The sequence below is a fragment of the Onychostoma macrolepis genome, chromosome 23 (assembly GCF_012432095.1).
Source record: "Onychostoma macrolepis isolate SWU-2019 chromosome 23, ASM1243209v1, whole genome shotgun sequence".
In the NCBI taxonomy this organism is placed as follows: Eukaryota; Metazoa; Chordata; class Actinopteri; order Cypriniformes; family Cyprinidae; genus Onychostoma; species Onychostoma macrolepis.
In genome coordinates, this window is record NC_081177.1 from 27,446,885 (window position 1) to 27,459,290 (window position 12,406).

The 12,406-nt window shown below is 37.7% G+C and overlaps 1 protein-coding gene across 3 annotated transcripts in view; it reads left to right on the forward strand.

Annotated features, from left to right (window-relative positions):
* LOC131532590 (glutathione hydrolase 7) overlaps window positions 1-12,406 on the forward strand; it is a 34,912-nt gene that overhangs the window by 19,598 nt on the left and 2,908 nt on the right. For all 3 annotated transcript variants that reach the window (XM_058764381.1, XM_058764378.1, XM_058764382.1), the window contains exons 11-15: window positions 2,149-2,237; window positions 2,345-2,497; window positions 3,022-3,139; window positions 9,285-9,422; window positions 9,519-9,618. In XM_058764381.1, coding sequence (XP_058620364.1) covers window positions 2,149-2,237; window positions 2,345-2,497; window positions 3,022-3,139; window positions 9,285-9,422; window positions 9,519-9,618 — 598 coding nt within the window. The remainder of the gene's footprint in view (window positions 1-2,148; window positions 2,238-2,344; window positions 2,498-3,021; window positions 3,140-9,284; window positions 9,423-9,518; window positions 9,619-12,406) is intronic.

The following is a 12,406-nucleotide window of genomic DNA, read 5'->3' on the forward strand; positions in this document are numbered from 1 at the left end:
GTTAACATCTTGAAATCCTGGTTAAAGCCAGTGCAATGATTATTCAAGGGGGAAAAAACGTAATTTAAAGGGTAAAATGTAACACTAGACTTTGAGTATGCTGAATTTCTGCAGGCACCACCACAACAGTTGTAACCAATGTTCCCTCAAAAAAATGTTCCGCACAAGACACACGCAAAAAATGCATTGGGAAAGCCATTTGATTGAATTCTAGTAAATGCTAAATAATTGCAATGCTCGGGCTAGCCGCTATTTATTTATTTATTTACTTATTTAACCAGGAAGGTCCCGTTGAGATACAATATCTCTGCTACCAGTGAGTCCTGGTCAAGATGGGCAGCAAAGGACCACATATCACCACACGTGAACAAACACAAAACAATACAAATCCTAGTCAGTTATTAAAACATGTACACTGTTCTATATAAATAGACTTTAAAAATTTTAAACATAGCGAGAGATGGTATAAATTCCATATGTAATGTACCTTGAAGCTTGGTCCATACATACAGAGCATAATTAGAAAAAGCAGAACGACCCATCTCTGTAAGAAAAATCTGCATCTTGGGTAAGAATAGAGTTTATGTCAACAAACTAGATGTATACTGTGGTAATTTACCCACCAAAGCTTTTAAAATAAAAAGTAACATATGTTACAGGTTTCATAGAGTCAGTTGCTGTATCAAATACTTTAAAGGGTTAGTTCACACAAAAATAATAATTCTGTCATTAATTACTCACCCTCATGTCGTTCCAAACCCGTAAGTCTTTCGTTCGTCTTTGGAACACAAATTAAGATATTTGTTTTTTATTAAATTAAGCTCTCTGACCCTCCATAGACAGCAACACAACTGAAATGTTCCCAGGTCCAGAAATGTAGTAAGGACATCGATGAAATAGTCCATGTGACATCAGTGGTTCAACTGTAATGTTAAGAAGCTACGAGAATACTTTTGTGCGCAAAGAAAACAAAAATAACTTCATTCAACCATGCATATGTCAGGATTTTGGCTAATGCAGGACACTACTGTACATTAACATTAAAATTACATTAACATTTATATTTAGCAGACTCTTTTATCCAAAGCGACTTACAAATGAGGACTAATATTATATTATATTATATTATATTATAAAGAATTAAAATTTCTGTGTGAGATTTTATTTTTTATTTTAATGATTTTTAATAGAATTACTTGGTAAAACAGCACTGTAAAAAAATGTTTTCTCAGGTAACCTAAAATGTGCATTACATCCATCAAGGGTCAAATCAAATATAAATAGCATGTTAAAATTAAAAGTTACAGACTTTCTGTGTGTGCGCCGTACAGGTCTGGTATAAAGAGTGTTTTTGCTCAGGTGGCCAAAATGTCCACCCAATAGAGAGAAGTTTTGCTCAGCGAGGAAAAAAAATTAGAGGGAACATTGGATGTAACATAACATCACACTGTGTGGTGTCTTTTTTACAAACGTAATCCAGCATAAAATCCATTCAGAATTTAAAAATATGCAGTTCACTCCACTTTACTGCAATCCTGCAGATTTAAAGTTATTTTCATTCCGCTAAAAGCTCACGCAGCGGAGTATCAATGAATCAATCCCACACAATTCACAGGACAGAGTTCACCGAACTTTCAATTTCACATGAGCTTGTGTTTCCGCTCTCCTGCATTTGCATGTGTATGAATGGAAGTCAGTGGATAGAGAAAAGTATAGTGTGACCAGCCCTTCAGTCAGTTCATTAAGATTAAAGGGAGAGTTCACCTAAAAATGAAAATTCAAAAGTGCACGAGTGTAATACTATTATAGTTTTTATTAGTATTTTTTAATTAGTTTTTATATTTTTCATTTTCATTTTAGTTAATGATTGAGTCATTTTGTTGTTTTTTTTTTTTTAATATGTCCATATGGTTTTAATTCATTTCAGTTATAATTATTTTAGGGCATCAAGTTAAACTAAATGAAAATGAGAAATGTTGCATTGGTAACTAGCTAAAATAAATGTTAAGTTTTTCAGTTAACATTTGTTTGATTTCAAGTCATGAACTTTTTTTTTTTTTTTTTTTTTTAACCTTGGTGCACAACAACTCTTCTGCTCATGCACTATTGTTTAAATATTCCTGTCTGTTTAATTTCCTCCACATGTAGTCTCTGAAGATTGCTTTGTCTCAAGCCAGTGGATTGGGAGACTCCATGTTCGATTCATCGGTTTCTGAGTTGGTGACGCAGATGCTCAGGTGATTATTGAATCAAAACTGAAATAGTGAACATGTTTGTTTCAACGGAAGTGTTTCAACACAGTGTCTTTCTATACCATTTCCATAACACTGGCTGGCTCTGGCAGTAAAGACCTGGCTGCTGAGCTCAGGCAGAAGATCAATGATTCACAGGCGTCAGCGGCCGTGCACTACACGCCGTCATACGAGCTGCAGGAGGGCGCTGTGGCCAGCCAGCTCATGATCATGGGCACCGATGACTTGATCGTGTCTGTTATGAGGTGCGTTACTTGACCAGGTGATGGAGTGTTTATATATGTGACCCCAAACCACAAAACCAGTCATAAGGGTCAATTTTTCGAAATTGTGATTTATATCTGGAGGATAAATAAATAAGCTTTGTTATGATCGGAAAATATTTGGCTGAGATACAACTATTTGAAAATCTGGAATCTGAGGGTGCAAAAAAATCTAAATATTGAGAAAATTGCCTTTAAAGTTGTCCAAATGAAGTTCTTAGCAATGCATGTTGATAACCAAAAATTCAGTTTTGATATATTTACGAAAGGAAATTTAAAAAATATCTTCATGAAACATGATCTTTACTTAATATCCTAATGATTTTTGGCATAAAAGAAAAATCGATAATTTTGACCCATACAATATATTGTTGGCTATTGCTACAAATATACCTGTGCTACTTATAAGTAAACCCAATACCAGGGGTGTCCAGTCCTGCTCCTGGACTACCACTGTAACTTGCATAATGAATGAATGAATTAGTTCATGTTTCCTCTGTTCCTAGCTCTCTAAACCGGCCGTTTGGGAGTCGCATTGTCACGCCCTCTGGGATTCTCCTGAACAGTCAGATGCTGGACTTCTCTTGGCCCAACAAAACCCACAGTGCTGCAGCTTACAATCAGGTACAGTTATTTAATTGAGAAACTATCATTATGAAATATCAGAGAATTCTGGGAGTGTAATTGTACTGTTTTTCCCTGTGCATTATAGTATGACTTTGTGAAATGTCTCATTAGATCCATTTTCCCCTTCGCAGGGCAATTTATGCAGCATCAACCTCACAAACAGACAAATTTTATAAGACATCATTACAAAAACTGATAAAATAAAAACATCACAGCAAATACAACCACGACAAATCCCGGGCATTAACAGTGCTCCATTTCTTCATATATTAAAGTATGATGTTAAAATTCACGGTACACCTTTATCTTTGTTTCAAATAAGTGTTTACAATCAAGACTGCATTTGAAACAAAAGATCCAGAAGCTCTAACAGTCCTCCACTTGGGCACTACTTTTAACATTTAATCCGTAAAACCAACAAATCATAGCAAAGGTCAAGACAGTTTCAATAAAAGATCTATAAAACATTATCAACATAGATTTATCCACATCAAAGGACTTAAGCTTCCTCAGTAAATATAACCGTTTTTGTGCTTTTGATACGACGAGATTTGTGTTTTCCACCCAACTTAGCTTATCATCAATAACTGTACCCAAATACTTGGATGAACTGATCTTCTCAACTGCTTTACCTGCAATAACTACTTTAGATGGAATATCAAGGGGGTGTAAACTTTTGAACGGGGTCATTTTTATAAATTCAACTATTATTTTTTCTTGTGGACTATATATGTAAACATCTTTTATGTGAAATATCTTATTCAGGCCAGTACTAAATAAACGGTAACATGCATTTTGTATGATCCCTCTTATAGTAAAATAATTAACATTTTGCAGATTCTGCAAGGTGTATGTAAACTTTTGACTTTAACTGCATATTTTAAGAAATACCTGCATGTGATTACATCTGTAATTAATTTCTGTAATTAATTACATTTATAATTACACCGTTGACCCATCCCTTACACTTTAACCCACTCTTAAACCTACCCAGACCACCAAACTTGTCCCTAAACTCGCCCGTATCCCACCTCAATAGCATCAAAACACAATAACTACATTGTACTTATTTTTTGTTGCAAGTACATAGTAGTTACAGCCACCTAATATAAAGTGGGACCAAATAAAGAGCACAAATTGCTGGTCACTGCAGTGCACACTGGGCATATATAACACTGATACTCGTCACCAGGGCTGGACTGGGACAAAAAATATATATATACAGTGGGTACGGAAAGTATTCAGACCCTCTTAAATTTTTCACTCTTTGTTATATTGCAGCCATTTGCTAAAATCATTTAAGTTCATTTTTTTCCCTCATTAATGTACACACAGCACCCCATATTGACAGAAAAACACAGAATTGTTGACATTTTTGCAGATTTATTAAAAAGAAAACTGAAATATCACATGGTCCTAAGTATTCAGACCCTTTGCTCAGTATTTAGTAGAAGCACCCTTTGATCTAATACAGCCATGAGTCTTTTGGGAAAGATGCAACAAGTTTTTCACACCTGGATTTGGGGATCCTCTGCCATTCCTCCTTGCAGATCCTCTCCAGTTCTGTCAGGTTGGATGGTAAACGTTGGTGGACAGCCATTTTAGGTCTCTCCAGAGATGCTCAATTGGGTTTAAGTCAGGGCTCTGGCTGGGCCATTCGAGAACAGTCACGGAGTTGTTGTGAAGCCACTCCTTCGTTATTTTAGCTGTGTGCTTAGGGTCATTGTCTTGTTGGAAGGTAAACCTTCGCCCAGTCTGAGGTCCTGAGCACTCTGGAGAAGGTTTTCGTCCAGGATATCCCTGTACTTGGCCGCATTCATCTTTCCCTCGATTGCAACCAGTCGTCCTGCCACTGCAGCTGAAAACACCCCACAGCATGATGCTGCCACCACCATGCTTCACTGTTGGGACTGTATTGGACAGGTGATGAGCAGTGCCTGGTTTTCTCCACACATACCGCTTAGAATTAAGGCCAAAGTTCTATCTTGGTCTCATCAGACCAGAGAATCTTATTTTCACCATCTTGGAGTCCTCCATGCGGCTTTCATGTGTCTTGCACTGAAGAGAGGCTTCCGTCGGGCCACTCTGCCATAAAGCCCCGACTGGTGGAGGGCTGCAGTGATGGTTGACTTTCTACAACTTTCTCCCATCTCCCGACTGCATCTCTGGAGCTCAGCCACAGTGATCTTTGGGTTCTTCTTTACCTCTCTCACCAAGGCTCTTCTCCCCGATAGCTCAGTTTGGCCGGACGGCCAGCTCTAGGAAGGGTTCTGGTCGTCCCAAACGCCTTCCATTTAAGGATTATGGAGGCCACTGTGCTCTTAGGAACCTTAAGTGCAGCAGAATTTTTTGTAACCTTGGCCAGATCTGTGCCTTGCCACAATTCTGTCTCTGAGCTCTTCAGGCAGTTCCTTTGACCTCATGATTCTCATTTGCTCTGACATGCACTGTGAGCTGTAAGGTCTTATATAGACAGGTGTGTGGCTTTCCTAATCAAGTCCAATCAGTATAATCAAACACAGCTGGACTCAAATGAAGGTGTAGAACCATCTCAAGGATGATCAGAAGAAATGGACAGCACCCGAGTTAAATATATGAGTGTCACAGCAAAGGGTCTGAATACTTAGGACCATGTGATATTTCAGTTTTTCTTTTTTAATAAATCTGCAAAAATGTCAACAATTCTGTGTTTTTCTGTCAATATGGGGTGCTGTGTGTACATTAATGAGGAATAAAAATGAACTTAAATGATTTTAGCAAATGGCTGCAATATAACAAAGAGTGAAAAATGTAAGGGGTCTGAATACTTTCCGTACCCACTGTGTGTGTGTGTGTGTGTGTGTGTGTGTGTATATATGTGTATATGTGTATATATGTGTGTGTGTGTGTGTGTGTGTGTGTGTGTGTGTGTGTATATATATATATATACAGTGGTATGCCAAAGTTTGGGCACCCCTGTAAATTTTCATGATTTTCCTTTATAAATCATTGGTTGTCTGGATAAGAAATTTCAGTTAAATATATCATATAGGAGACAAACACAGTGATATTTGAGAAGTGAAATAAAGTTTATATGATTTATGGAAAGTGTGCAAGAATTATTTAAACAAAATTAGGCATGTGCATAAATTAAGGCACCCTTGTCATTTTATTGATTTCAATACCTTTAGCACTGATTATTAGAACTCAAAATTGGTTTGGTAACCTCAGTGACCCTTGACCTCCATACACAGGTGAATCCAATCATGAGAAAGTATTTAAAGGAGGCCAATTGTAAGTGTTTCTCCTCTTTGCATCTTCTCTAAAGAGTGGCAACATGGGAGCCTCAAAACAACTCTCAGATGACCTGAAAACAATGATTGTTGAACATCATGGTTTAGGGGAAGGATACAGAAAGCTGTCTCAGAGATTTAAGCTCTCAGTTTCAACTGTGAGGAACATTGTGAGGAATTGGAAGACCAGAGGCACAGTTCTAGTTAAGGCCCGGTGGCAGACCAAGAAAAATCTCAGATAAGCAGAGGCGCAGGATGGTGAGAACAGTCACCGTCAACCCACAGACCAGCTCCAAAGACCTACAACATCATCTTGCTGCAGATGGTGTCACTGTGCATCGTTCAACTATTCAGCGCACTTTACACAAGGAGATGCTGTATGGACGAGTAATGCGGAAAAAGCCTTTTCTCTGCACACGCCACAAACGGTGTCGCTTGAGGTATGCTAAAGCACATTTGGACAAGCCAGCTTCATTTTGGAATAAGGTGCTGTGGACTGATGAAACTAAAATAGAGTTATTTGGGCAAAACAAGGGGCGTTATGCATGGCGGAAAAACAACACAGCATTCCAAGAAAAACACTTGCTACCTACAGTAAAATGTGGTGGCGGTTCCATCATGCTGTGGGGCTGTGTGGCCAGTGCAGGGACTGGGAATCTTGTTAAAGTTGAGGGTCGCATGGATTCCACTCAATATCAGCAGATTCTGGAGAACAATGTCCAGGAATCAGTGACAAAGTTGAAGTTGCGCCGGGGCTGGATCTTTCAACAAGACAACGACCCTAAACACTGCTCAAAATCTACTAAGGCATTCATGCAGAGGAACAAGTACAACGTTCTGGAATGGCCATCTCAGTCCCCAGACCTGAATATTATTGAAAATTTGTGGTGTGATTTAAAGCGGGCTGTCCATGCTCGGAAACCATCAAATCTGAACTGAACTGGAGATGTTTTGTAAAGAAGAATGGTCCAAAATACCTTCTGCCAGAATCCAGACTCTAATTGGAAGCTATAGAAAGCGTTTAGAGGCTGTTATTTCTGCAAAAGGAGGATGCACAAAATATTGAGTTAATTTTTCTTTGTGGTGCCTAAATTTATGCACATGCCTAATTTTGTTTAAATAATTCTTGCACACTTTCCATAAATCATATAAACTTTATTTCACTTCTCAAATATCACTGTGTTTGTCTCCTATATGATATATTTAACTGAAATTTCTTATCCAGACAACCAATGATTTATAAAGGAAAATCATGAAAATTTACAGGGGTGCCCAAACTTTGGCATACCACTGTATATATATATATATATATACACACACACACACACTACCATTCGAAAGTGATTGAACAGTAAGATTTTGAATGTTTTTTTTTTTTTAAAGAATTCTCTTCTGCTCACCAAGCCTGCATTTATTTTATCCAAAATACAGCAAAAACAGTAATATTGTGAAATATTTTTACTATTTAAAATAATAAAATTTTTAAAATAGTTTTCTATTTCAATATATTTTAAAATGTAATTTATTCCTGTGATCAAAGCTGAATTTTCAGCATCATTACTCCAGTCACATGATCGTTCAGAAATCATTCAAATATTCTGATTTGCTGCTCAAAATACATTTATTATTATTATTATTATTATGTTGAAAACAGCTGAGTATAATTTTTTTTCAGGTTTCTTTGATGAATAGAAAGTTCAGAAGAACAGCATTTATCTGAAATAGAAATCTTTTGTAACGTTATAAATGTCTTTTATCATCATTTTTGATCAATTTAAAGCATCCTTGCTCAAAAGTATTAACTTTTATCGGTGGACGAATTTACGTTTTATTAAAAAGTGTTTGCGTATTCTGCACTAATGGCGCGCGCACACAGGATAGATGCCTATCAAGCACTTTACCGATTCAGCTGCTCTCCTCTCCTCCTCCTGCTGGCTCTTTACGCCGCGTCACTCACTGCAGGGCAAGCCTGTTCTTGATAAAGCTGCAGTGAAAACGTGGGAAAAGCCGACGAGGAAGAAGTTGGCGTGAAGCGTTCTTTATAGAGGCGGAGCAAAACACGCCGTCTATAGCGCATTGTGATTGGGTGGTTTACGCTGTCAATACAGGAGACAAACCAATGGGCCACTGGCTGCTCGTAGTCCCTGCGTGATGGTCCTAGGCAAAAAAAAAAAAACTTCTGTCGGCCCACCGGGAAAATGCCCGATTACCAGTCCAGCCCTGCACGTCACTAAGCCATAAAAATCATCCTCACTGCTTGAAGACTCCATTTAGTACTGTTTTGCGAATTTTTTTGCAACGGATTAATTAATACACATCGGACTCTGTGCAAGGTCTCTGTGCGTGACACATTTTTAGGATGATGAAAATTTTGGACTCGGGGCCCTATTTTAATGGTCTAAAGCTCGCGGCGCAGGTGCACTTAGGGCGTGTCCGAATCCACTTTTGCTAGTTTAGCGACGGGAAAAACAGTCGGCGTGCCTGGCCCGTGGTCTAAAAGGGTTATTCCTATTCTCTCAATGAATAATGGGTGTGTTTTGGGCATAACGTGCAATAAACCAATCAGAGTCTCATCTCCCATTCCCTTTAAGAGCCAGCTGCGCTCGCGCCATGGCGGATTCGCTATTTACACGGAGGAATTTGCAAGCGCAAAGACTGAACGCGTCTCCAGCACGCCCATGGGCGCACAAATGGGCGCAAATGCATTTGCTATTTAAACAACGTGCTGCAGGACGCATAAATAACTGCGTCGGGCTGAAACTAGTAAAAAGCACTTGCGCCGTGCCTGGCGCCACACTGCGCCGGGTGTATGATAGGGTGTGCAAGGACCTTATGTGTCAGGATTGTAACATGTTGTGTGTTCTCATCAGCGTAATAGCATTGAGCCGGGCAAGAGGCCGGCCTCGTTCCTGACGCCGATCGCGGTGAGGCCGTCCATCGGTCTGTGTGGCACATACGTGGCGCTGGGCTCCTCTAACGGCGAGCGGGCGCTGAGCGGCATCACGCAGGTCAGCGTTCATTACATGCGTGGATGTACACGAGCACATTTCATTCTGCTACTAGCATCAGTGTATATTAACTCATAGTCTGATGTGTTTTTGCAGGTTTTGATCAATGTTTTGTCATCACGTAATAACATGAGTGACAGCGTGTCCTACGGCAGACTGCATCCTCTCATCCAAAACAACACCCTGCTGGTGGACTGTAAGTTCTCCATCGTTCATTTAAACGTTTTCTCTAATATAGTGTATACAGTCATTTCTTTTTTAAATTATGCCCAAATGTATTGACACTTTTTATGTATCTGAAAGAAGTCTCTTCTGCTCACCAAGGCTGCATTTATATGGTCATAAATACAGTAAAAACAGTAATATTGTGAAATATTATTACAGTTTAAAGTAACTGTTTTCTATGTGAATATATATTAAATTGTAATTTATTCCTGTGATCAAAGCTGAATTTTCAGCATCTTTACTCCAGTCTTCAGTGTCACATGATCCTTCAGAAATCATAATATGCTGATTTTCTGCTCAAGAAACATTTCTGATTATTATTTAAAAAAAACTAAAAAAAGCATTTATTTGCAATAGATCTTTTGTCTTTACTGACTTTCTTTACTGATTTTACTGTATTTTTTAAATCAATTTAATGCATCCTTTCTTAATAAAAGTGTTAATTTCTTTAAAAAAATAAAAATTTAACTCAACCTTTGAACGTTAATGTATATTTTTTTTAAAAAACATTTAGAGACAAGGAAATGCATAATTTAGACACTTTCTAGAAAATACTTTTTTTTTTTTTTTTTTTTTTTAATTAATACACAATTTGTGATGTCCTCAATCTCGACCATTTAACCCTGTTAGCAAAGTAATTCTAATAAAAAAGATCAGAAATATATAATTTAATACAGTATGTAGGAATTAATCAATAACTACAAACCAACATTTGTTTTTTTTTTTTTGCATTTTGTTCATGCTTGAAAACAGCAAAAAAGCACAAATCAGGGTATTAAACTGTATTTAAAGCAGGGGCGTTGCTGGACCTAAAGCTCTACTGGGGCACAGGCCCCCATTACTTTTTCTATCACTTTTTTTTCTTGAAAGCCTGCGGTGTGCAAGAAGTGTGCAACACAATGCACTGTACAAACTTCCCTTGATTAAACCACTATTCCTACAGTGCAACAATACTGAGGAAGGTAAACGTAGGCTATTAAAAATATTTAAGTATCTTTAACATGCTTAACATCAACATTAACATTAAGGCATGAATGGCATACACTGTATGAAAATAATAAAAGCAGAGATAATTTTTTCTGCATTCTTCTACATTACACAACGATAACAATGAATAATTATATATTTTCAAAAATTTACAATTAAAATATCTCAAGAAACCAGTCATTTTATGGCTGCAACTTAAATAAAGAGCATATTTAATCTAGAAAAAACAAAACAAAGGTATTCTCCCGGCTTCCCAGCCAAGTCCAAACAAGGTTGGTTGATTTTTTTTTTTTGAGCGTTAAACTGTACTGCGTATAGCCTAATAGCACAGAGTTATCTCAGCCATAGTAACTTACTGCCAACTTATGTCCTAAACTAAATTAATTTCATATCTGAAAGTACAGAACACACAAATGTTTTTCTCCGTAACGATGCAATTCTACAGACTTGACGGGTTTTCCTGAGACTTTTTCCTCTAATGTCTGAGACCTGTCTGGCTGGAGATGCACACTAGTTTCAGGTCTTACCTCCCTCAAACTCACCATCTCTCCTTTCTGCTTCCCTTTCCCTGCTTCACACAAACAATTCATCTACAGGAGCCAATAATGATCGAGTCAAAATAAGATGATCGATGTTATTTAGAGACTTTAGTTTGGTCATGTTTTCATGGCCTACCTCATTCACGTGTCATGTGCACACCTGCAGTTGTTTCAAGGAAACACAGACGTGCAGGCGAGGATTTCTGCGCTAAAGGACAGCACGAGTTTGTGTTTTCGTTAAACTTGAGATTTATACTGGGCATGTGCCCCAGTAAAAGGGGTCTAGCGACGCCCCTGGTTTAAAGCCCTGTTTTGTGTTCTTAATGAATAAAGTGTTATATGTTACTCTTTAAATGTCCATTCAGAGAAAAACCCCAGCAGCACTAATTTGTTCACGTGACTGCAGATGTGATTGACTAGATGTGATTTCTGACTGCAGATGTGATTTTTGTGTGATTTTGACCGCAGACGTGATTTTTGACTGTAGATGTGTGATTTCTGACTGCAGATGTGTGCTTTTTGACTAGATGTGTGATTTATTTTTTTTGTGTGTGTGATTTTGACTGCAGATGTGTGATTTTTGACGATGTGATTTTTGACTAGATGTGTGATTTTTGACTGCAAATGTGTGATTTTTGACTAGATGTGATTTTTGTGTGATTTTGACTGCAGACGTGATATTTGACTGCAAATGTGTGATTTTTGACTAGATGTGATTTTTGTGGGATTTTTGACTGCAAATGTGTGATTTTTGACTAGATGTGATTTTTGTGTGATTTTGACTGCAGACGTGATTTTTGACTGCAAATGTGTGATTTTTGACTAGATGTGATTTTTGTGATTTTTGACTGCAGACGTGATTTTTGACTGCAGACGTGATTTTTGACTGCAGACGTGATTTTTGTCTAGATGTGATTTTTGACTAGATGTGATTTTGACTGCAGACGTGATTTTTGACTAGATGTGATTTTTGTGGGATTTTTGACTGCAGACGTGATTTTTGTCTAGATGTGATTTTTGACTGTAGATGTGTGATTTTTGACTAGATGTGATTTTTGTGTGATTTTGACTGCAGACGTGATTTTTGACTGCAAATGTGTGATTTTTGACTAGATGTGATTTTTGTGTGATTTTGACTGCAGACGTGATTTTTGACTGCAGACGTGATTTTTGACTAGACATGATTTTTGACTGCAGACGTGATTTTTGTCTAGATGTGATTTTGACTGCAGA